Source organism: Drosophila grimshawi, unplaced genomic scaffold (genome assembly GCF_018153295.1).
Source record: "Drosophila grimshawi isolate 15287-2541.00 unplaced genomic scaffold, ASM1815329v1 contig_1367, whole genome shotgun sequence".
NCBI lineage: Eukaryota > Metazoa > Arthropoda > Insecta > Diptera > Drosophilidae > Drosophila > Drosophila grimshawi.
Genome location: NW_025062889.1, coordinates 2,133,696 through 2,158,289, shown reverse-complemented (window position 1 = coordinate 2,158,289; position 24,594 = coordinate 2,133,696). Strand labels below are relative to the sequence as shown.

Genomic DNA, 24,594 nt, shown 5'->3' with positions numbered 1-24,594 from the left:
ATGTCCATTGTTGGTGTTGCCGCATTCGTTTTGACCATATTTCTTCTTGTTATACCAGTCTGTTGCTGCTGCTGCTTCTTCTACATTTTCTTTGAATACCCTTACAAATAGTTTTATGATTTTATGTGCGGAAATATCCCCGACTACACAAGTCTTATATATTCTCAGTCTGCTTCAATTGATAAGTCGTTTTAGTTCACCTTCAGGCTCATACCTATGCTAAAATCGGTTGAATAGACTACCACTACCACAAATGATCTACATTAATTCAATATATATATATAACTAGTACAATAATTTTATTTCTCCCATATCTTACCAATCAAAGGGTATTTCAACTTTGGCATGTCAAAGATTCGTTTTCCTTTTTCTTTTTTATTTGTACCTTTCTTTGAAGTCGCATTTAATTCTTTAGCTTCTTGGTTGGGCCTTTTGTTGTGCTTGTGTCTTGTGTGTTGGGTCCGACTTTGACTCCGACTCCGATCGAGGCAGAGGTGTGAAGAAAAGAATTTTTCTGTGCAATAATCTTGATGCCTTTTTAAGATTTGTTGTCCAGCGCTCGCCTTAGTTGGACTTGAAGCTGCATTTTATGTTTTTTTTCTTCCCCCATGCGTTTTTTGTTTCGTTTCGGTTGAAAAATGGTTTTCGGCTGGGGGGTATGAAGGGAAAGGTTGGGGCAGGAGCAGGGGGAGCTGAGCTTAAGAAAATTTACGCCATAAAATGTGAAAATAATTGGATACACTACTCGAGACGCTCGCATCGAATCTTTCTTCTTTTTTTTTTTTGTGAATGCATTTCAAATTGCTAATGATGAGAGCCAGGGAAGTTGCAAGTTGCAAAGAAGTCGGCTCGATTTTGGCCTTGCCACAACAGAAACAGATTCCTTCCGTGAGACAAGCAACGTAACGAATCTTATGCAGTAGACAGCCCCCGTCCCCCCCAGCCAAAGTCAGTCAGCCAGCCAAGCATTAAATGCATTTATTTATGAGGTCCCCCCTCCCCTCCCCTCCCCCACAGCCTAAAAAGTATTCGATATAATCTTGGCTAAAATTGCTTGGCTCATATGCATATGATGCGCATATTGCGATATTGAATTTAAGTAGAATTCACACCTTGAGGCCAGTACTTGGCTACACGCCCCTCTATCCTTCCCTCTCCCTCACACACACACACACGCATACGCACCTAGCACACACAACACACACTCAGTCGTAGTAAGCCACACAATGTTTCGTGTCTGATTTAAAGCGTTCACGAGAGCTGAACGTTAAATGATATGGAAAAAGTTTACATTGGCTTGGGGTTTTTTTTTATTATTAAATTAATTGTTAGTTGTACCATTAATTATCAGGGCGATTAACTGATTTCAACAGAGATTTAACAAGGCGCAGCGACTAGCACAGAATTAATGCTTGAACTACCTCAAATATATTAGATTACTGCACAAGTAGGAAAAGTGGCGGAGTCTACAATGTGAAAACATATGCACACTCGGAGAGGGGGAAGGGAGGGATCAAGCTGCTCGTGGGGTTGGTTAGGGAAAATTTCAAGCATTTTCCAGGCAAAACTTTTAAACTCAAAGAGCATGTATTTATTTTATTATTTAGTTAATGTAGACAAAAACAGTTTAGCAATTTGAAAAAGGTTTTAAGAAGCTCTTTTCTTTTACAAAATGTTCGCATTCGGTAGATAGTTCCATTTTGGTGCTATATAAAGCAATAACATCGCTTCCTGTAACTGCTTCTTTAAAAAAATGTTGAATTTCGTTTTCTTTATTGAATTTCAATCGGTACAGTTGCGGTTACGGCTAGAAACCCTGTTTGGAACACATTCCGAAGAACTATCCAATAAGCAGACTGTGATTCGCTTAGCTAGTCATGATAGTTCTGAATCAAGAGCTAAATCTCATTTATCAGGTTGAGGCACAATGGATTCAGGTCACCTTTAGTTTGTAGCAGTTACAGCAATAATAAACGAAGCCACTCATATTAAGTGCTTCGATTTGAAATACTAATGGTAGTTATAAGTCAGCTCCTTATGTAGTCACTGCTCACTTATCACATCTGAAAAGCACTTAGCGATCTTTATACCCGTAACGTGACTTTCCGGCTAATTCATAAATATTTTAGCACATTGCGAAACCCGGCTTTGGCACAAAACAATATACAATAAAACAAAAACAGAGGTAGAGAGAAAAAAAGCACCTTCAGGTACTGCAAATGCGGTTGAAGTTATCAGGCCAACTGAAATCTACAGCACAGCACAGCACAGAATGCACCAACACCTCTTCTCAGAGCTGCTCAACACAACAAAACACACATTTGCGACCCCCCACCCCCGCGTTGCTCCCCTCTACTCCTGAGAACCTACAACTCCCACTCAGATATTTGTTTTGTATTTGCCAAGCCCTTGTAACAACAAACGTTTTTTTGCTCTAAAGCTTCAAAAGCAATGAAAACAACGACAATGTGCAATGTGCACAAATCGTGCAAAAAGTGTGAGTGCTGTAGTCGGGAGTGCTCGACTAGCAGATATCCTAAGCCCAAGTCCTTGCCTGAGGAGTAGATACCCTAAGCCCAAGTCTTTGCCAAGCGCAGAAGTCGAATTAATGGTAATGGAAAGTTTTTAAGTGGTCCCAAATCGGTTCTTTCGTACAGGTTTTTTAAACGAATTTCGAGCTAGAATCATGTTTTCAAATTTAAATGTCGTTTTGTTCTAGAGCTCAAATCGTGATTAAAAAGTCTTGGTTTATGGAAATCGGTTCAGTTTTGGGATACTTATGGCGTTGGAAAGTTACGAACGTCCTCAAGCAGATTTTCTGCGAAATATTATAAACATAAATTCGAGTCCAGAATAATGTCTTAAAATTTAAATATAGTTTTATTGTAAGGCTCAAATCATGATGAAAATGTCCTGGGTTGGAAAGTCAGTTCATTGAAAAGTGAAAAGTAGTCCAACATAATTATACCCCTTCAAAAACATTTTAAATGCTTTTAGGGCAACGAAATTAAGAGCAAAAAAAGAAGAAAAATAAGAGAAGAGAGCAAAAAATAAATAAAGCTGGCACGAACTACAAAAACGATAGAGAAGAGCTAATAACTAAATTGCATTAAGTGTAATTATAACTAATTAGAAAAAATAAATAAATAAAATAACAAAGTAAAAAAAAGCCGCATAACTAGCACACATAAAAAAATAGAGAACTTGGAGAAAAAAATGACATTTTTATGAAATTGCTTTTGGTGTGCTTCTTTCTCTGCACCTCCTCCTTCTCCTTCTCTTTCTACTGCTGTTCGCGACCATGGCGAATGATTAATGCCAGTGGAAAAATGTTGTTGTTGTTATTGTTGATGTTGTTGTTGGAAATGAGATGCGATTAGTTGCATTGGCAAAGCATGAAATCAAATTAAATGAAATCCCCACAAATAATTGATTTAATTGTGCAAATGTTTGAGTCACCCCAATGGAGAAATGGCATTTCAATTGACTAATCAAATGGCTTGATTAGGTGCCCGGAATAACTGTGAATATATAAATGCATATATCCCATTCATATATATTTATAGAACTGTACTCTACTCGATTCTTTGTTCAGTCAATAATTGAACTTAACTCAAATTTATGTAAATTCAAAATAAAATGATTCGTTACACTTTGGATAAGGAACAAATACTAATAATTCTTGATCATGCTGTCAGATTTGCTCTTTTATTTAACTCGGGAAATAAAAGGCGCAAGGCGGCGAGGCGACTGTACTGCGGATTTGTACAATTGCTTGCTTCAATTACCAGACAACAACAACAAATGTAGATACAAAAGCAGAGCAGATTGAAAGGCAGCAGCAATGGGCATTAAGCTTTAGCCCATAGATGAATTCTTTTCAGCTTTAGCTACGGTCAAAACACAGAGAAAAAGACAGAGAGAGAGAGAGGGGGAGAGAATGCACAGCATACGAGAGAAACGGGCACAATGAACCTGCGGGGCAAAGAAGCCAAAGGGACAGTGGGGGCAGAGGTGGCGGGGGGCAGCCGCCAGGCAAAATAAATCATTTAATATTGCGCGCGCTATTTATCATCTAACATTGCTGCATATCATTCTTCATCTTAGCACACACACATTTACATATACACGAGCGCACAGTTGGGTGCCCCGAGAGGAGTAGACAAAACCGTGAAAAAATTTCTTAGCTGTGAGTGATCACAGAAACATACTCTGTCCTTAAGCAGCGTTCATTGATTTAAGAAGCTGCTGTATGCTATGGGCTGCTAGGCGCGTATTTATAATTATAGCGAAAGGAATTAATTAGGCATGTGTAACCCCAATATAATTTCACATATGCTTCTATCTGCCTGCTAAGCAGATTTGACAAGCGCTAATATGCCCCATTGCATGCATGTGTTTTGTAATGGGTAAAATAAAAGTGGAAGTAGAAATAGTTGTGAAGGCAAAAATTAGCGTGAATGAAAACTGATGTGCTTGAGATGGATGCCAATGATGAGGGGAAGGGTAGGGGGCTTCGGTTTGCCTGTAGAGGTAGGGAATTTAGTTATGGGGGAAGGGGATTGTGGATTGTGGCTGCACTCATATAAACAAATTGCGCCAAGCGAAGCAGCCAAAATGTCTGCCGCGGCTATAAACTAAACAGCGTCTATACGCTTGCGTGTGTGTGTGTATATACCTTTCTGTATATATGTGTGAAAGATATGTACAAATGTTTGGCTGTCTAACTGTCTGTCTGTCGATTTGTCGTATCTTTTTTCTAGTGAACGATTCTGTGTGTTGTTTATTCGTCACTTTAACACGTTCGATGCTGACGCGAGCGCAGGCAGCGACTGCGACTGCGACAGCGACGTCACTGACACCGACACACACAAACACAAAACAAACGCAGCGGCAGAATTTATTTTTATTTAATGCGCGCCTTGCATATGCGTCTATGTGTGCATGTGTGTGTGTTGCATGCCTATCAAGATTGAATTTGGATTTTCGTTGATTGTTTTGATTGTTGCCGCCGCAGCAAATGCGTAACAAATACATAAAACATTAAAAAAAAAACTATGTTTGTACTTACATGTGTGTGTGTGTGTATGTATTTATTTTGTTTTTCTGCTACTGCTGCTGCTGCTGCGACTGTGATTTTATGCTCGCGCTCTCTTCGGCGCTCTTTCTCTTACTCACTCTCTTTTGGTCACACTTGCACTCGCTATTAGAATTTATTTTTTTTGGTTGCCTTGTAACAAAAATGCAACGCGTTATGTTTTATTATGTGTTATCACACATTCGCTGTGTACATTGCTTCAAATATTTACTGTTTTTGTGAAGTTTTGTATTGATTCGCAAGACACACGCGCTTTTGTTTTCGATTAATTAAGCGTATAGAAACGATGCTCGTTACGAACGCGACACTAAGCACCCTTCCGCCTTGACAACTGAACGAGAACTGATTGTAAATATTCCATGTATCGATACGTCGAGAGCAAAATGTTCAGCTGCTGCTGCTGCTGCGCTCCGATAACAATCAGGGCTGCCTGCTTAGTAGTGTTAGAAAACTCAACATTTTCTTCGAAAATGTACAATTTAAATGTTGTAAATCATTTTTAGCTAAATTTAAAAATGGCTAAAGTTTTAGGGGTAGAAGAAACCATACAGCGCATTATTATATAGCACCAACAAAATAACATTCAATTCTCTCACTCGTTGTTTTAAGACGAGCAGTGCTGTGTAACAGCGCAGAGCTGTGTTAGCTTGAACAGCTGGTTTGTTTTCGGCAATGTCGCTTTTATATACAATTACAAAATCAATAACAAATCGGCTACTACTCAAAGCAAAGCCAAATCGAGAATCCTCAGTATGTGCGACACCTGTGCGTGAGATTTGGGGCTATGTGGCAGTGGCATTCAATCAGGTTGATGCGGAACGCTTGGCACGAGTGGGTCCCAATCGCCTCTGCGCAGAATGGTTGGTTAAGAACGGCGGCGGCGTCCGCTTCACCGATAATCCCTCCAAGCTGTGGAAGGACTACAATATGCTGCCATCAGAAACAACACCGTTTCGCATTAAGGTTGTCGACGCTTCCAATGCATCCGTGATGAAAATCGGCTTGGAGCATTTCAAGAACTGTGATCACATCGACACGGTGATCTTTCACAATTGCAAGCATCTGGAAAACGATGGTCTGGTTGGACTCACCCATTTAACCGATTCGCTGACAAGTCTGCAGGTGTCGGGCTGCTATAACATCACCGATTCCGGTCTAGCCATTATCAGCGAGCTTAAGAATCTAAGGCAGTTGCTCATCTTTGACATGTTGTATGTCAAAGACATGGATGAGGTCGCCAAGAGCCTCAAGTCCAGTCTGCCCGCCTGCGATATCAAAGCCACCAAATTTGCTGTGCAGCTTAAAAAGGATTAAAATGCCCTGGGACATTTGCAATTGTTATTGTTGATATTTATGCAAGAACTTGTTTATTTTTTTACAACTTAATAAAATATTGGAGCTATGATTTGGGATTCTGATCTTGATGTAAATCTGCCAGAATTAAAGGCAAAGGAGCCGCAATATGTACTAGAAAGTTGTAAGTAGCATTAGATTAAATTATTGTGATCTAAAATTATTACAATTCACCCCTTTTTTTTATAGAAAACTCCAATATGATATCAGGTTTTATGGCAATTGATACAAGGATTCATTAATTGATATTTGGGATCAAGCTGTGTTTTTTGCACGAATTTCAATTGGATCAGGAATTGAATAATCAAGATCATAAATTCTGATTAGAACGCCTTTTAAACAGAGAGACTAGTTGAGATTACAGTGTAGACTAAGAAATTTTGGAAATGCCGCCTGCAACACAAAATTATAAAGAAATCTAAAACATATTCATGGAATATCCATTGTTTAATTTGTTATACCAGGTGAAATCGGTGCCTTATGTAACTTATAAATACTATTTTTGGTGTTGTTCAGTGCAGTCTATATATGCTTGCTTAGTAACTAATTGATCAGTTTAGGATGCGGCCAATATATAGGGGCGTATATCCTCCACATCGAACAGCTGCTCAGGCGCCACACGCTCCCCGCACATGGGACAGTCGCCATTCTCCGAGAGTATGCTGCAGACAGTTGAAAATATTTATAAATATATATATATATATCTACATATATATAATGTATATATTGACTCACTTCTCCATTTCGGCGCGAAAGCAAAGGAAATCGCATTGTGGACATGAGGTCATCTGTTGCTTAATGATGTGCTGACCTGTCGCTATGCAAATGGGCAGCGTTGTCTTGCAGCTGTAGCAGGTGACCTCCATGTTGGCCAAGTTGGCATCACAAATGGGACACTCCATGGTCTCATCATCGATCTCATCGCGCAGCTGTTTAATGCCTTTCGGTGCCTTGCGCACAATCGACTCAATCTTCTTGACATAACGTCCGTCCAGCTGATTGCGGTAATCGGGTCGCATCAGCATCGAGGCATAGGTAAAGGCGGATTTCTTGAGGCCAGCACGATGACATTCAATGACCGTCGAAGTCAATATGGGCACAATGTCTGCAAGGGTTCAAATATAAATATAATGACGTACTCCTATCTTGATAGGTCTAGCTTACGCTCTGGGAACTGTGATATGCAGGCGGCCACTTGGACGAGCAGCTTGGCGGCCAGTAGATGATTGCCCAGCTTGACATGGATGCGCACCAGCGTATAGCGATGCAACAGTATCAAATTGTGACGCATCTCCGCCGTAACCGAGAGATTATTGCGTCGCAGCTCCTGGTACATGGAATATAACAGATCTCGTGCTGATTTATAATTGCCCGCCAGTTGCTCCTGATTGGCAATAATGACAGCAGTCTTAGCCGCATCTTTGTAATGCTTGCGTGCCATATACAAGCGGAATAGATAACGCGGATCCTTGGGCACACCATCCGATTCACCGAGCAGAAACTCAATTAGTTGCGTCGCCAGCTGCTCGTTGTTCGATGTTGCCACACAATCGATGGCCAGCGACAGTGCTTGAGATTCCTCATTGCTAAAAGCGGAGGCTTTGAGCAGAAAACGCAACGCTTTGGTAAATTCGCGTGCGAGAAAATAATATTTGCCCGCAAGCAGCGTATATTTCTCGCTCTCAAAGTAATGCGCCAGCGCCAGATAGTCTGCCGATTTGGCATTCTCGTAGCGTTCTAGGAGTTCGCCATGACGCCGTAACTTGTTGTGGCGCTGGGCCAGTTGGAAGGCCTCCTCCACACAGCCGCAGATGACAAGAAACTGCAACGCCTGCTCAATATCATTGATCTTCTGATAGAACTTCGCGAGCAACTTGGCCGCATCCATCGAACGCGATTCCAGCACAATTTCGGAGGCAGAATGCGGATCGCATAGGTGATCCAGATAGATTCTCACACAGGCATCCAAGTCGCCAGCAATGCGATAGCTTCTAATGGCCTCCTCAAACTGGCCATCCGATTCCTTGGCCTTGGCGTAGGCGGCATGCAGCTTGCTGCTCTTCACATGCACCAAAATATTGTTCGCCTTGTGCCACATCTTCAAAGCTATATAATGGCCACATGCCTCGTCGTAGAAGCTGCCACGCTCATAGAGACCAGCAGCCTCAGTGAGATGACCCACAGTGGCGAGTAGCTCGGCACAGTCGAAGAGCAGCTGCTTATCCTGCAGCTCGACAGCATATTGAATCTGTTCAGGGAGGAATCACATTAATGAACATTAAGCTGATAGATATCGAAGGGTATTTGAAGAGGGAGTATCAAGAGTATATAACTGAGATAGATTGGCTAGAAATGGTGTTTAACATTTTCCTGCCGGGCGGCAGCAAAAGAAGTCTTTAAGAGATACTTCTTCCACTTCTACAGAAATCATTTCTCAGTTTCTCTAGTTGCTTACGCCACGTCGAAAGTCTCCAGCTCTGATTGAGGTGCGTGCAATGCCCATTTTGCACAGACGCACATGCTCCTCGTATTCCGGCGAACTGTGCAGCAGCAGCGATGGTTCTGCATCCTCATTGTTGATCAAATCCTCCTTGTAGCCCTTCTCATAGTGATACAATGCATCCGCATAGTTTCCACTAGAAAAAAATCTGTTTAAATTTACATTTTAAATGTAAAATGGATTCTTACGTGAACTCCAGCTGTTGGGCATATTCACGTGCTATAAACGGCACCTCCAGCGGCTCATATTTGTGGGCCAGCAGCAATGCCTGATCCCATTGTAGCAAATCCCGGCTGAGATCAAGCGCTGCACGGGTATAAACTCCCTTCAGCAGATATTCCTTCGCCTGATCGTATTGGCCCAACAGCATGCAGCAGCAGCCGCTCAACATGTGCAGATCCTCGATATAGCGCATCTCCTCGAGAGCGTTCACGAGAGCTGCATCACCCAACTGACGATAGGCGCGCAAAGCTTTAGCAAGAGGAGGCAATAAGTATATATATTGATATAGATAGATAGATTGCAGGCTGCTTACCAATCTCCGGCTCCAGATCGGCAATTGCATGCTCGCCAAACAGTCGCCAGGCGTAATCCATGCGCATCTGTTCGCACAGCTTGTAGGCCTCATCGTATTTCTTCAGACCGAGCAGCAGTTGAAGATTCTCGCACTGAATGTTGGCGGGATTGACGACATGGGTGCTCAACGATTGTGTCGCATACTGCCCCCCATCGATATGCAAAGCCATTTCGCCGGCGCACAGCAACAACGGCACCTGGCCGGGATTCAGTTTGGATTCGCCCAATTTCTGGGTGTGTCTGCCACGCACCGAGTGGCGGGCAAAGACATGCGTGTAAACCATACGCGCATCATAGCTAATGAAGATGTTTGGCTGTGTCAGATCCCACAGACAGCCCACACACTGTTTGGGCATGTCCGCTATGAGCAGCGCCTCCTGATCCAGTGCGGGCAAATAAACAAAACCCTGGCCATGTTCATCGATAAAAATGGTTTTGGTGCCTTCGACATCGGTGAAGAGTTGCCTGATCCCGTTGCTATGACGATAGACGGTGCAGGTGTCCCACTTCTCCAGCGAGAAGAAGACCAGGTGGCCAATCTGCAAGGGATTAAGCAACATTTAACAAGCACAATCTTAAAAGAATCATACACACGTCGGTGGCAAAGATGAGCAGCTCCTGGCTGAGGGCAAAGCACGTGATGACCGCATCGCTGGGCATGGTGGGCAGCGCACTGGGAAAGCTAGCCTGCAGTTTATCCTTGCAATTGGGATTATCCGTTGCAATGGCCTGCAGTATCAATTGGGGCGGACACAGAGCAGCGCAATAATCCGCATTCAGTTTCATTGCCACAATATCATGTGGTAAATCACGTTCGTTCAAGGGACGCGGCTCATCGCCCAAACTCTTGCCGAGATCATAGAACCATACGTGTTTGTCCACGCCCGCAGCAAAATTGTACGGTCCAATGGCCAGAAAAGTGGGCTCCGTTTCCAGAGGCAGGCGAAATGGTAACGCCTTTGATTTATCCGGTGCATAGACATAGATGGAGACCTCCGCCAGGCTGCTCAGCATAACGAGGCGTGGTGCAGAGACGGCAAACATATGCGGCAGCTTGGTCACATAGGTATAGACGGTGCCCACACTGGTGGTGACGGCCAAGAGTTGTCCATCTGGGGACCAGTCAATCATTTGGACAGTCGCATGATCCGGCACAGTGATAATGCGTTCCGTCTCCTGCAGATTGGTAATCGAGTGGATTTTGATGCTGTGCGAGGGATTAGAGCCTCTGGATGATTGCAAGGATTAAAAGTTTAATTCCCTACTCACTTATCATCCCCACACGAGGCCACAATGTCCAGCGTTGGGCAGTAAGCCAATCCCGTCAGCGTATCCTTGTGATTCCTCACCTGCCACAGCTCCTGGCCGACGTCTTTGGGATGCGTGGATATGGCCACTACATGGCCATTGGAGAAGCCCAACAGAATGTAGCCATCGCCAAACCATTTGTGCTGCAATAGCGAACCGTAGCGACTCTGAAAGCCCAGCTCCGTGGGATTCTCCGGCTGGGGCAAATAGTACAGAAACAACGTACGTTTGCCAATGATCATGCTGATCGCATTGTCACCGGCCAAGTGCTCATCGTTGGACATCTCGGCAAAGTACATATCCGTCGGAGCATCACGCAGCTGAACGATTCTCACCGTGTCCCCATCCTCGCTGCTCAACGAGAAGCTCTTGTCATCGGAGCCGAGTGCGAGCAAATTCTGAGCAGACCACGCGCCACATGTAATCCTCTTATTGTGCTTACCCAGCACCGGAGTACGTTTACCACTCCGATGATTATAGATGGCCAGATTGCCACGACCTGTGCCGACGGCAAGCAACTGTTGCTGCTTGGACCAAAGTATGCAGGTGAGCGGATCACGCAGCCCGGACTCCACTGTGATCTTTTGCTGTGTGGCATAGTCCCAGAGCGTCACATTCGGTGAACTGCTGGTGATGATGCCCAAGAGTTCCCCATCCGCATCCCAGGCAAAACCCGAACACAAACTGAAATATACATAAGCTTAAACACATTTCTTGTTTATGGTGTGCTTAATCCCTCTATATATTACCCGGATAGGATGATGCGCTGCACCAGCTGCCCTTGGCGATTGTACAGGGCGACGGAGCCATCGGTGCCCGTTGTGGCCAGCAAAGCTCCCGCGCTCTTCTGCCAAATGAAGTAAACATCGCCAATGCCGTGTGGTTCATCGTATTTGTACAATATCTTCTCAAAGGACATTTTCACCACACACACACACACACGACACACTAGAAGCTCATCTTTTTGCTTAGGCTCTGCTGCATTTTTGCAGTTATCCACGAAAGTTTATTGTTTATGCTTTTTTACCGTTGCTATGGCAGCAACAAGTAGTTTTCAAACGATGCTTTTTATACCTGCTGCTTACAGTGTGACCGCATGCGTGGAACTTTAAATGGGCAAGAAATAGTGCAGTGAGCTTCTGCTGCATTCTTCAAGCAAAATTACATGTTTTACCCTTTAGTGTTGCATTTATTATGCATTTGGCAGTTCACGAAAGCTTTTCACTTTATTGTTTATGCTTTTTTACCGTTGCCATGACAGCAACAAGTAGTTTCATAGCCGCACAGTGTGACCGCATTCGTTCAACTTTAAATTACCAAGAAATACTCCAAACAGCTAAAAGCTTTCAAAATTAAGTAAATGTTCTTCTGTTGAATGAAATTAACACAATGATTACCGTTAAATTTTGCTTTCTTTATGCATTTAACATTTACCTCTGTTTACGTGCTCTGTCTGCCTGCCATGGCAGCAACAAGTTGTTTTTAAACGATACTACTCGATAGTAACAACAGATAGAAGACAGTGTGAACGTGGCTGGTTAACATAAAAAATACCAAAAACAGCCACAACTTTCTTCTGCGCAACTAACAGCTGTAATAGTAATAAATTTGACAAAAGGTGTTTCGCCTTAAATTGTAAATACAATAATTAATTAAGCGTATATACTTTGTCAATACATCTAGTTAACTTTAAGCAATAAGATGTCGGATGATCTGCCCGAGGAATTTGACCTGATTGTTGTGGGCACAGGTAAGCTTTGCTTTGTCTTTTATTTTCCTCCTTTCGCTTAGGATGACTCATAATTCTTCTGTCAGGCTTCACGGAATCCTGCATTGCGGCCGCCGCTAGTCGCATTGGCAAAACGGTGTTGCACATCGATGCCAATGAATATTATGGCGATGCATGGAGTTCCTTTAATCTGGAGGCATTTAATTGTTTGCTGGAGCAACCCAATTTCACGCTGAGGAATGGAAGCTACATTTGGCATGGGCCCGAGTCGAAGGAGGAAAATGAGGAAATGGAAATTGTGAGTTGGACACGTGAAACGCTGCTGGAGAAGTCGCGTCGCTTCAGCTTAGACTTGAGTCCACGTGTTGCCTACTCCGATGGCGAGTTGGTCAAGTTGCTGATCAAATCCAATATTTGTCGGTACGCAGAATTTCGTGCTGTGGATCATGTTTGTATATTGTCCAACGATGAGCTTGTGTCGGTGCCCTGCTCCCGCAGCGATGTCTTCAACACCAAAATGCTGACCATGGTCGAGAAACGTATGCTGATGAAATTTCTCACCGCCTGCAACGATTACAAGGAGGAGGATGAGCTCTCATTTCGCGGACGCACCTTTCTCGAGTATCTGCAGGCGCAGCGAGTGACGGACAAGATTGGCACGTGCGTCATGCAGGCGATTGCCATGTGCGATGCCAACACCAGCTTCGAGGTGGGCATGCAGCGCACCAATCGTTTCCTCGGCAGCTTGGGTCGCTACGGGAATACCCCATTTCTGTTTCCTATGTACGGCTCTGGCGAGTTGCCGCAGTGCTTTTGTCGCCTTTGCGCCGTTTTTGGCGGTGTTTATTGCTTAAAGCGCAGCTTGGATGGCATCACTCAGGCGGAGCAGTCCAATGAGCTGCTAGTTAGCAGCGCAGGGAAAACGTTGCGCGCCAAGCAGGTGGTCTGTGCGCCAGCTCAACTGCCTGCCTCGCTGGCCAGACACTACGGCGAGTTGAAACCACACATTTCTAGGGGTCTATTTATAGCCGCCAGTCCGTTGGGCAATGAGGAGTTGAATAAGGGTGGCGGCGGCGTCATTTTGTTGCGTCTGCTGGCCGAGGAGGGAGCGCGGGAGGCTTGCCTCTTACAACTGGCACACTACTCCGGCACCTGCCCCGAAGGATTGTGTAAGTAAATGCGTGTCTAGACTGAATTAGATATGATAACTTTGATCTTGCTCTCCTGCAGATATCTTTCATTTGACGACGCCTGCTATAAGTGAAGATCCTTCCGCTGATTTGGCTGCCTTTACAGCGCAGCTCTTCCAAGCGAATGCGCCACAAATCCTCTACAGCGCTTACTTTACGCTAACAGCGCAAACCATTCCAAAGACAAGCACCGCCATGCCCATTTGTTGCACTGCTGCGCCCACCTACGAGCTGGATTATGATGCAGCCATTGCCAATGCTCGCGATATCTTTGATAAACTCTATGGCGAGGCGGAGGAGTTCTTGCCACGCGCACCCGATCCCGAGGAGATCGTTGTGGAGGGCGAGGATCCGAGCGCTCTGAGGGAGCATAGTCTGCCCGAGGATTTGCGGGCACAGCTGCAGCAAATGGATATTGCCGAATAGAGGGGAACAAGCAGCTTTATTTAATCATCATTTTATTTATATAATTGAGAAAAAAATGAAGACTTCTATATACACACTAATATGCCAGACACATATATATATTATCTGGACAATTTGCAATTCAAAGAACTAATGTGTTTAGTTTAAGATCATAATCAAATATTTGCTTTTTGCATATAATTCTTTATATATATTTAGTCTGTAAATTATTTATATAAACTCTAAAAGTTACTATATATATATATATGTTTATATATGTATTTATGTGAGTATGTGTTTTGTGTATGTGTGTGTTTGTAATATATATATTTATTCATTTAAATATATATCTTCGAAAAATATGCATTCCTATGCGTTATAAAAATTGTTATTCTTTTATTTATTGCTTGACGGTTTCTTGTGGTTTTTTGTTTTGTGATGCACATTTTAATGTTTCATTTCTTTTAAATTATACGCAAAGCACAACGAGTTAATAATGAATTTAAATTAATGTTAATAGTATAGTTAACAAGGAAGAACGCACCAAATTAGTCTTAAGGTTATATATTACGAGCAGTAGGCTTTGCGGGGGGCGGGGGCGGGGGCTGGGTGGTTGGGCATTTGTCCAAACTGAAGAGCAGTTAAATTATATATGCCACACTATTCGAATTTAGAACTCATTTTTTCTCTTCTTTTCTTTCTTTGCAAACGTGCAATTTAGATTATAAATGTGTATTTATGTAATATCGTTATATATATAACTATATATATCTGCCGCATTTTACAACTGTTGTTTTTTCTTATACAAATATATATATCTGATCGGCATTATTTGTTTATTTTTTTTTGTTCAGTGCATTTTACAATAAAGCTTTCATGTTCTCGTTTCACTTACCATAATCAGCTGCTGTTCAGTTGAGTTATTGTTTTTTATATTATTATCTTTCTTATATCTTAATCAGATTGTTGTTGATATTCTGCTGACGTTTGCGCTTCGCATTCATTGCATCGACAATCGGTTGTCGTTTGGCATTATATTTTTTATTCAACTGCTCGATCTCCAGCTCCATTTCGTGATCGATATTGCTGAGCCGCTGATTCAGATCATCAAATGTGAGAAATTTAAGGAACTCAAATTCTCCCTCCACATACGCATGCGATTGTGTGTGCAAATGTTGATGCTGATATGCGGGCGGAGCCTGAGCTGCACCAGCTCCACCTCCAGCTCCTCCTGCTTGTTGTTGCTGTGAGGGCGTTGCATTGTTGCGCAGTAAATTCTGCTGATTGTTGAGCGCAATCAGTTGCTCGTTCATCATCGGATAGGCCATGAGCAAGTGTTGCTGCTGCTGCTGTTGCTGCTGCTGATACTGTTGTTGCTGCTGCACCTGCTGATGCTGCTGCAGTCCATATTGATTGATGGCCGAGATTTGCTGGAATTGCATTTCCATATTGTGCTCCCAGTTGTTGGCATCGTGCGCTCCACTCGCCAAATGTTGCAGCTCTTGTTGCGGTTGTTGTTGCTGCTGCTGCTGCTGCAGTTGTTGTTGGTGTTGTTGCTGTTGCTGCTGCAGTTGTTGCTCGACTGCGGCGGGCGAGTATTCTGTGGGCGTGGGCGTCGATTTGTCGTCAGCACGTCCATCGCCAGCATTTTTGCGCTCAAAATGATCGAGGAACTGTGGCCGATAGCGACAGCGCGGCTTCTGATCGTCATTGCGCTTGGCCGCCGTCGAATCATCTGAATCCGAATTGATCACCATGGTGCCTGTGGAGATCAAACAGAGCTGCTTAGTAAACTGATTCCACATTTGGCAGAGAGAGAGAGAGAGAGAGAGAGAAAGAAGGCTCTCTCATATGTTTGCGATAAACAGTCTTCCGTTGCTTCTTAAATTCCTCGAGCTGCACTCGAGATAAACGGAGTTCTTATCTGTGCCTGTCTGCTATAAACATATATTATTATTATTTATATATTTCACAGCGAGTCTCATTTCAACGAAAAACTTACAACTAACAAAAGTTAGTGGTAAGATGGAGACTTATTTTTGGACTACTTGCAAACTTTTGAAATCAATCCTGATCGGTGTCGCTACAAGCTCAAAGAGGTATCTAACTCAAAGACATAATTTGATTAAGATTTGCAATACTGAATTTTAGTTATTAATTAAATTTATATTTCTCTGCGCTTTTGGTCATGGTGAATCTTTTCTTGATCCTAATAACCTCACACTACATTATCACACTGGGAACTCAGCTGAATCTCTTCTCCTCCATATTCATATTTCGTTTGGGCTTTTGGTGCAGGTGAAACTTTCTCATCGCTTTCTCTTCTCCATTCACTACTCACCCAAATTCGACTCCAGTTCGACCATTGTGCCACTGTCCACAGTGGCCACATCCGCTGATGAAGATGAGCCACCACCGATTGCTGTGCCCGCTGCTTGGCCAGCTGCTGCTGCTGCTGCCGCTTTGGCAGCTGCCTTCGCCATGCCGCCGCGAATGCCGCCCGGACCCAGTGTGCCCTCATCCATCTCCTCGGGATGGGCTATCATGGTCGCATCTGACGCCGAGTTCTGTTGATATTCATTGAATTTCTCTGGCACCAGTGTGCCGGGATCATCTATGAATGTTTTCACGGTGCCCGAATTGAATTCGGTTTCCTCTTCCTGCAGCATTAGCCCCGACTCCTGGGTGGCAAGACTCTTGGCCTGGCTCATGGCAACGCCTGCCGCACGATTTGCACGCTGTTGCTCTCGTATGGCACACGTCTCCTCCAGCATGGTCTTCAGTATGCTCCGGTGCTTTGCATTGCGTATGAACTCATGCTCGAGCAGTTCGGTGGCTGTGGCACGCTCATCCGGATTTTTGACCAGGCACTTGCTAACGAAATCAATGAATTCGGTGGTCCAACGATCGGGTTCCCGAAATGATGGCGGCGGCTTCTGTGGTATCATGAATATGGCACGCATCGGATGTATGTCGCCATACGGTGGCTTTCCCTCCGCCATTTCCAGGGCAGTTATGCCCAGTGACCAGATGTCCGCAACACAATCGTAGCCAACCTCCTCAATGACCTCGGGTGCCATCCAGAAGGGTGTCCCAATCACAGTGTTCCTCTTGGCCATCGTATCTGTCAGTTGGCCGGCGACACCAAAATCCGCCAGTTTGGCATAACCCTCGGTATTGAGCAATATATTAGCAGCCTTAATATCACGATGGATCTTGCGTCGCAAATGTAAATAGACGAGACCTTTGAGCGTATCTGAGAGTATTGTGGCAATTTCATCTTCGGTCAGCGTCTTTTTGCGCAGACGCATGATGTCGGAGACGCTGCCGGCGCCACAGTATTCCATGCATATCCACAGATCATATTGCTTGAAATAGGAGCCATAATAACGGACCACATAGGGTGAATCACATTGTTGCATAATCGATATCTCCTTGATGATCTCGTGCAGATCGGACTCAACCGGCACCAGTTTAATTGCCACAATCGAGCTGCTCTCCTTGTGCAGTGCTTTGTAGACGGAACCGTAGCTGCCCTCGCCCAGCTTGTACATAATGTCAAAGACCTTCTCGGGCGGTTGCAGCAGCGATTCCTCCGATAATTTTTTCAACTCCCCCCCATTGCCATTTGTATTGGAAGACATGTTGCTGGCTGCTGTTGTTGCTGCTGCTTCTGTTGTTCTTCTTCTTCGTCTTGCGCACCTTTTGCTTGCTGCATGCGTTCAATTGTTGACGGCACCAAAATGCTGTGATTTTTTTCTCTTTTTTGGTATATTGGCGTACAATTAACACACAACTTGCGCTACGATAATTGCCAATTTAAAGCGACATTTTTTCACACACATTTGTTCTTTATTCGCTCAGCAAGTAGAAGAGCTGGTGCAACAAAAAAAAACTAAAAAACTGCTAGTCACAAGTATTTTCCAGTGACACTGATCACAGGCACATAAGTTAGTATTAAAATACCAAATTGCAGTTGCATCTGAAACGGAAATGAACTGAACAAGTTCTGGTTTACATGACTCGTCACTAGTCTTGCACTAAATACTTGTTTATTAGTGGAACGAGTAGTAACGAGTACTTCTAGGGCTTTGTTTCTTATTAAATACCGATGCATGCAGTTGACATTTTTTAGTGCTTTTTTTGCAACTAATAATACCAACACAAGCATCGATACCTAACGTATTTAACAATTGGCGCGTTAATGCAAATATGAATAAGTGGATATTGAAAGTGTTTTCTATTTGCGCCTTTTGCGCGTTGCCAGACAGTCGCAAAATAACAGTTGCTGCATCGCTATTCACTGTTACAATGGTAACGGCAAAGACAAAACAACAACCAAGTCAAAATTGCTTTAAATGCAATTCGTAAACAATGGGCGCCTTATCAGTCACTGTGCCTTTGGCTGTCCTAGCAACGTGCGCCATAGTAACGGGCACGGACACCCACAACGAACGAGCAGCTAGAAAATTCCTGCACCTGGGTGTCATTTAGTCACAGTCAGCCAGTTAGTCAGTCACAGTTTGTTGTTGATGATGGCAGCAACGGTGCCCACGCAAATGTCTCATTCACGCATTGCGACCGCTTATGGAACGCGGCCGTCGCACGATTTGCATACAAATTCAATTTCGTTGAAGCAACGCTCGAAATCCGCAAATCCACCGCAATTACGGCCATTTAGCGGCACACAGGGTTCGCGACCCCGTTATGTGCCGCCATTTTCCATACAATCACAGCAGAAAAATACCGTTGTCATTAACGGCCCCATACATGAGGCGGCAGTCGTTACGGCAAGTGCGCGGGGCAGAGCCCCAAATCCCAAATGTGTGTATTCCCCAAAAAGTTGTGCCCCAAAACATGTATTTCTTTGTCTCATTAATTTTTCTTTCGTTTATTTTGTAGGTTTGAAGAAACATCAGAAATCCATTTCGTCGTGTAATTTGGCTTCCCGCTTTAATGGCTGCAGCGCGGCTGTCAAGAATCCGGGACGTGGAAATACGTTGTTTCGCATGTATTTCGATCGTGGCGATTTGCCCATCAAAATGGAATATCTATGTGGCGGCGATAAAATTGGCTGGACGGTGAGTATGTGGATTGGGAAAGGATCTCATTTTTAAGGCTGGAAACTATTAGATGATATGAATTTGAAATAAGTTATGTTTAATCAGCTATTATTAGTAATATGTGCGAGGGAAGTTTATGTATTCTGTGCTTAATCTATTTGACAATTACCTACAAGCAAAAAACCATTTGGGGATTGTTTAAGGTGGCAACTCAACAGAGACTAGGTTTAAAATGTTTACAATTAAAAGTAGAGAGATGATGACATTCTTGACTAAATCTTTTAAACAAGTTTTTTACTCGCAAATTGGAATTTACTTATGTTAGAACTGCCAAGATATCAAAATCAGCTTTTTCTTATATCTAAAATTTGAAAAATGTAATCTTTTCCCACACATTCACCTTATTGCGTATTATTAGTTTGCTTTTTGGTTTCTAGAACTTGTGGGTACCATGATTACCTGAACTTTGAGCCGTAAATTACCCGGTAACCTTCAATGCCAACTACTAATTACCAATTGTAGGTGTTGTGGCCCCATTTTCTACAGCCATCCATCTGCACACCTGCGTGTCCAATTATTTTTGAAGTGTTCGCGCCACGGTGGCACCAAAAAAATGAGAAAAAATAGGAAAAAATGAACAAGAATTCTCTCTTTATTTTGTATATGTATAATATGCCATTGTCTATTTCCGGAATTACTACCAAACAAACGGACTGACTCCGTTCGCATTTCAGCTATAGTGACGTCCAGGTGTCAACCAGTCAGAGTCAGTTGGAAAACGAATAATACATATTGGGAACACTACTGAGAGGTCGTAGGATTTGAATTCATGTGTGTTTGCCGCCCACCACTCTCAATGTCGGGAACCTTGATCGTATGTTGTTTAAGTAGGTGCGTTTGTTTATATAGCCATGCGGCATTTATGACAGCTCATTTACATATGAGCGATATGTGACTGACACTATATCATTTTGCGTCATATGCGAAACTCGACTGAAGGTCAAAGAAAACACAGCAAAAATGGGGTTAAAGTTGTGGATGGTTATATGAGTAGAATAGGTTGTACTTGACAATGAGAAGGGTATTAAAGTGCTTATATTATAATGAGAGATACAACAAATAGATAGATAATATAGATACAAAAGCTGATTAATTTAAAAAGATATACATACGTTGAATAGCAAAAAGGGGTTGAAGTTGTGGGAAGAAATTGTACTTGAAGAGTAGAAGGGAACTAAAATGCTTAATGAGATACATATATATATATATATATAGAACTTGGCTATATATGAAATCTCATATTAATTTTAATAGAAGTATTGACGTATATACATCGTTGGGGATGTAGTTCTTGAGTATATATCAGCATTATAAATTAATACATATGCCTGATAAGTACAAATATATTGTAATAGTCACAGAAAAGTTTTCAGCTGATTTCCGAGTATTTATACTTAAGTAAAATTGTCTTAAGAAAACTTAAAATAATAATACCAAAATTGTTTTGCATTTTTCTTACACTCTAAGCCATAGTTTATAGAAAACATATAAATAGTGCCGTTTGCAAGCAATTTGGTAACTTTCCCAATATTGACAAGCCAAACAACAAAAAAACACAAAAGCATCTTAATAGAAATCAGTAAAAAACAGAAAACAAAAACTTAACGAGCATCGCGTGCAAATTTACACCTGTAACAAAATAAAGCAAAAACAATGCCAGTCACACCCCCAAACAAAACTGAATTGAGACTAGCTATCAATAAATGTGTCTCTGTTTCTCCTGCTACCGTTGCCAGGTGGACATTGACAAGCTGGACTACAGCCTCTATTTGCCGCTGTTCTTCGATGGATTGGCGGAGCCGAAGCATCCCTATAAGACATATGCGAGACAGGGTGTCAGCGATTTGCTTTTGGCCGGCGGCGATAAAATCCATCCCGTCGTACCGCAATTAATATTACCGTTAAAGAGTGAGTACCTGGCGGCGACGGGGGCAAAACCCAAAAAAACAAAAAAATTAAAAAGGAAAACAAAAATGTTTCGGCACGCAAATGTCTTTTGGCTTAATTTACACCTACAACTTTTGCTCATTTTCTGTTTTGGTCTTTTCTTGTTTTGGCAGACGCATTGAGCACTAGAAATGTGGAGGTGATGTGCACGACATTGAAAATTATACAACAGCTGGTCATGGCCTCGGATATGGTGGGACCCGCTCTTGTGCCATTCTACAGACAACTGTTGCCCATGTTCAATGCGTTCAAGGTGAAAAACTGTAAGTTATTAGAAAGCTAAACCTAATGCTGAAATATTAAAGAGTATATTCTGTGTTCTAGTAAACTGCGGCGATGAGATTGACTATGCACAAAAGAACAACTTGAATCTGGGCGATCTGATTGATGAGACGCTGCAGGTGCTGGAGCTCCATGGCGGCGAAGATGCCTTTATCAATATTAAATATATGGTACCAACCTATGAGTCATGCTATTTAAACTGAAAAATAATCTCTACAACAGTTACAACAGCTACAATCAGAGACTATATAAGTAGTCTTTGTCCGTAAACATTATATCTATATATAGCAAAGAAAGCTTTTCTTACATTATATAACATATCACGAGTATTTATTGAATTTTACATAGATGCGAATGATTAAAAATTTGTTAATTAATAACATTCGATTGTTTTGAATTTATATAGCTTAATCAGCTATTGGATAAGTGAGTAAATATGTATGCTGAGATTAAGTAAGTGATACATGTGTGCAAAAAGCACAAAGAAAGCCAATGACTAAATAACATATATAAATGTAGTTAGGCATTGGCAACGGAGGCGCAACAGCTCACAAAACTGAAACGAATAAAAAAATATATATAAAATATATATATATAGATGACATTGGGCATAGTGCTACTTACAGCTGCTGAGCCGCCGTAAGATTATTCAGAACTTTGGCGGTGCGTACTCGTTCTTCTTGACATTGTGGGGGGAGTAGCGATTGTACAATCCCCAAATGGAGTTCATCAGTTTGTCATTATACTTGACCGGCGAGTATTCGCGTTCTACAATTAGAATAAAAAGTAAGCACAATGTTGAGCACATTTCAAATATAGTTGCACTTTGTTTACGAACTTACGCATATTGTTATCAGCCTTATCAGTGACATTGGCAGCTCGCAAACGGGAGATGATCATATCTCGTTCCTGGAACTGCTCGCGCACCTTGCAAGCGGCAAAAGCACCCTGTGGTAAGGCCATGTCTACAACTAAAGAGAACAAAAGTTTAACAAATATAATTATATTTCTTGTATTTGTATTTCCTTTTTTGACACTTACAGCTTAGATTCAGGCTATTCAGGAAGAAGAAAACTCGAGTTAATTGCAGCTTGCTGAGATAACACAGTTTATCGACGATTTTGGGCGCGCGTTTGGCAATTTTCAATTTTTTGTCGCGCACTTGCAGCAGCACCATTCAAAGTTCAAACTTGAAGGGTTGTTTTTTTTATTTTTAATATAGATGTTTTCACTGCCAATTGGAAAATGTTTGCAAATATGTACGAACAGCTCTTAAGTAAATTTTTGGTTGATTTCTTATAATTGAAGAAGTATATATAGTCTGGTTTTGTACGGGCATTTGGGAATGCCGGCGTTTTATATTTGTTTTGTCGGGGTTTCCACGTTTACTTTGCACTCACAACACGAACAGGTTCAAAACTGAACTGAGTCTCTGGCTTGGCTTCGTTTGAATTTTATAGAGCATACCGGACTCAAAACAAAACTTATCAAGCCGATAAGCCAGAGAGACAGAGATCAGCTGAACGCCATTTTGTTTACTCGTACTCGTGTATGTGTGTGTTGATGTGTGTGTGTGTGTTTGTTTATGTAGGCTTGGACATTTGCTGGATTTTTCTTTTTGCTGGATTTAGTTTTTCATTATGCACGTATATATATATATATGTATAAATAAATATGCAATTTAACCCCATTTGATCTATCAGGCTAGCCTCGAACTGATTTGGGGTATATGACTGATAGAGATTCGTCAGTGGGCAATCAATCATTTGTTAAGTCGGATCGATTAAAACTGCGTAGTTCATCAAATTGATTTGTTGCTAAATCATTTAAAGGCTTAACAAAAAATTATCGCCGAAAATCTCGCAGATAACCCATAAAAACCTATCAGGTGCTTTCGAAAAGCACATTTTTGCTTGACTGCGAGAACAGTCTACAAAACATCTATCTCTTGAGGATCTTATGAAGTCAATAACTTAACCGGTTATTACCGGTTTGCCCAGAAGTACTGTTGGTTATATTTTTTCATTACTTATGGGGTGGTTCTTGTTTTTGACGGCTATATTTAAATAAGTGAGTATTTGTGTATATTTTTGTATACTTATAGGTATTTATACAATATAATAAGCACCTGCTGATGCAATAACTGACCTTACTAATGTTGATTGTTTCGTTTATTGAAATGTTGTTTACAACAATTTTCAATCATTTTGCTTATGTAAATTGTTGTTTACAACTGACTCACAAGATTTTTACAAAAAAATCGCGATTAGAAAAACTTATTTGAAAAAAAAAAACACAGAGTGCTCCTTTTGTTTGATGCCTTATCTATATATAATGTATGCATATTGTAAAATGAATTTTTAATTATGTTTTGTACGATTAAAAAACGCTGTAACCTCATTTTCCGAACACTTATCATTATTTCTATTGGCTTTCGCCTGTCAATCTGTCTGTTGCCATGGCAAAAACTTTGTGAATGATGTTATTGAAAGCATTGTATTAATTATATAAATTTGTGACGCATGCTTTTGTTTACTATATAAAATAAATTTTACATTTATTCCCGCCTCTAATCAGTTGCAGTCAAAACACATTTGCAATTTTCGGGAACATATCATTGAATATGAAAGAAAAAATAAACAAATAAGAGAGGTGCCCCAAAAATACTAAGAGGGGATGACTTGTCCAGCCACGCGCGTCTGAAGTCACGTATTCTCGTTTGTTTGACTGATTAAAGGCGAGCGTGTGTTTTCAATATATATATTTAACAGATAATAAATACTTAAACAGATTGCGTGGACTTTAAATTGGGTAAGGCTAGCAGCGTCAAACATATGTAAAAGAATCGAGACATCAGATTAATGATTTCGCAAAACAATCAACCAGACACAAGCAATCATTGAACTCTGTGTGTGTTTTAAATTGAAATTAATCAAACATATGTAAAAGAATCGAGACATCAGACTCATGATTTCGCAAAACAATCAACCAGACACAAGCAAACATTGAACTCTGTGTGTGTTTTGAATTTAAATTAATCAAGTTCAAACAAATTCTATAGAAATACAATTTTGAATTCAAAT

At 41.8% G+C, this 24,594-nt stretch overlaps 6 protein-coding genes across 6 annotated transcripts; 3 read left to right on the top strand and 3 right to left on the bottom strand.

The window, feature by feature from the left end:
- The first annotated feature begins 5,577 nt into the window (after positions 1-5,577).
- LOC6568699 (ATP synthase subunit s, mitochondrial) lies at positions 5,578-6,879 on the top strand. Its single transcript, XM_001995135.2, has 2 exons — positions 5,578-6,575; positions 6,641-6,879. Exon 1 carries the CDS (start codon positions 5,771-5,773, stop codon positions 6,410-6,412), a length of 642 nt encoding a protein of 213 aa, XP_001995171.1. The 5' UTR covers positions 5,578-5,770; the 3' UTR covers positions 6,413-6,575; positions 6,641-6,879.
- Position 6,880: 1 nt separating this feature from the next.
- LOC6568700 (WD repeat-containing protein 19) lies at positions 6,881-11,995 on the bottom strand. The gene is made up of 9 exons (XM_001995136.3): positions 11,585-11,995; positions 10,797-11,519; positions 10,122-10,734; positions 9,487-10,066; positions 9,140-9,422; positions 8,907-9,087; positions 7,616-8,699; positions 7,187-7,556; positions 6,881-7,113 (listed from the first exon to the last, which is right to left on the bottom strand). Exons 1-9 carry the CDS (start codon positions 11,752-11,754, stop codon positions 7,008-7,010), a joined length of 4,110 nt encoding a protein of 1,369 aa, XP_001995172.1. The 5' UTR covers positions 11,755-11,995; the 3' UTR covers positions 6,881-7,007.
- Positions 11,996-12,438: 443 nt separating this feature from the next.
- On the top strand, positions 12,439-14,342 carry LOC6568701 (rab proteins geranylgeranyltransferase component A). Its single transcript, XM_001995137.3, has 3 exons — positions 12,439-12,585; positions 12,651-13,733; positions 13,795-14,342. Exons 1-3 carry the CDS (start codon positions 12,537-12,539, stop codon positions 14,178-14,180), a joined length of 1,518 nt encoding a protein of 505 aa, XP_001995173.1. The 5' UTR covers positions 12,439-12,536; the 3' UTR covers positions 14,181-14,342.
- Positions 14,343-15,083: 741 nt separating this feature from the next.
- On the bottom strand, positions 15,084-18,033 carry LOC6568702 (serine/threonine-protein kinase hippo). The gene is made up of 2 exons (XM_032740830.2): positions 16,501-18,033; positions 15,084-15,921 (listed from the first exon to the last, which is right to left on the bottom strand). The coding sequence occupies exons 1-2, from the start codon at positions 17,801-17,803 to the stop codon at positions 15,107-15,109; spliced, it is 2,118 nt and encodes a 705-aa protein (XP_032596721.1). The 5' UTR covers positions 17,804-18,033; the 3' UTR covers positions 15,084-15,106.
- A 671-nt stretch (positions 18,034-18,704) lies between these two features.
- LOC6568729 (parkin coregulated gene protein homolog) lies at positions 18,705-21,769 on the top strand. The gene is made up of 5 exons (XM_001995139.2): positions 18,705-18,983; positions 19,062-19,240; positions 21,019-21,190; positions 21,343-21,492; positions 21,554-21,769. Exons 1-5 carry the CDS (start codon positions 18,719-18,721, stop codon positions 21,712-21,714), a joined length of 927 nt encoding a protein of 308 aa, XP_001995175.1. The 5' UTR covers positions 18,705-18,718; the 3' UTR covers positions 21,715-21,769.
- A 45-nt stretch (positions 21,770-21,814) lies between these two features.
- On the bottom strand, positions 21,815-22,934 carry LOC6568730. Its single transcript, XM_001995140.2, has 4 exons — positions 22,553-22,934; positions 22,354-22,482; positions 22,136-22,279; positions 21,815-22,067 (listed from the first exon to the last, which is right to left on the bottom strand). The coding sequence occupies exons 1-3, from the start codon at positions 22,686-22,688 to the stop codon at positions 22,161-22,163; spliced, it is 384 nt and encodes a 127-aa protein (XP_001995176.1). The 5' UTR covers positions 22,689-22,934; the 3' UTR covers positions 21,815-22,067; positions 22,136-22,160.
- Positions 22,935-24,594: the final 1,660 nt, after the last annotated feature.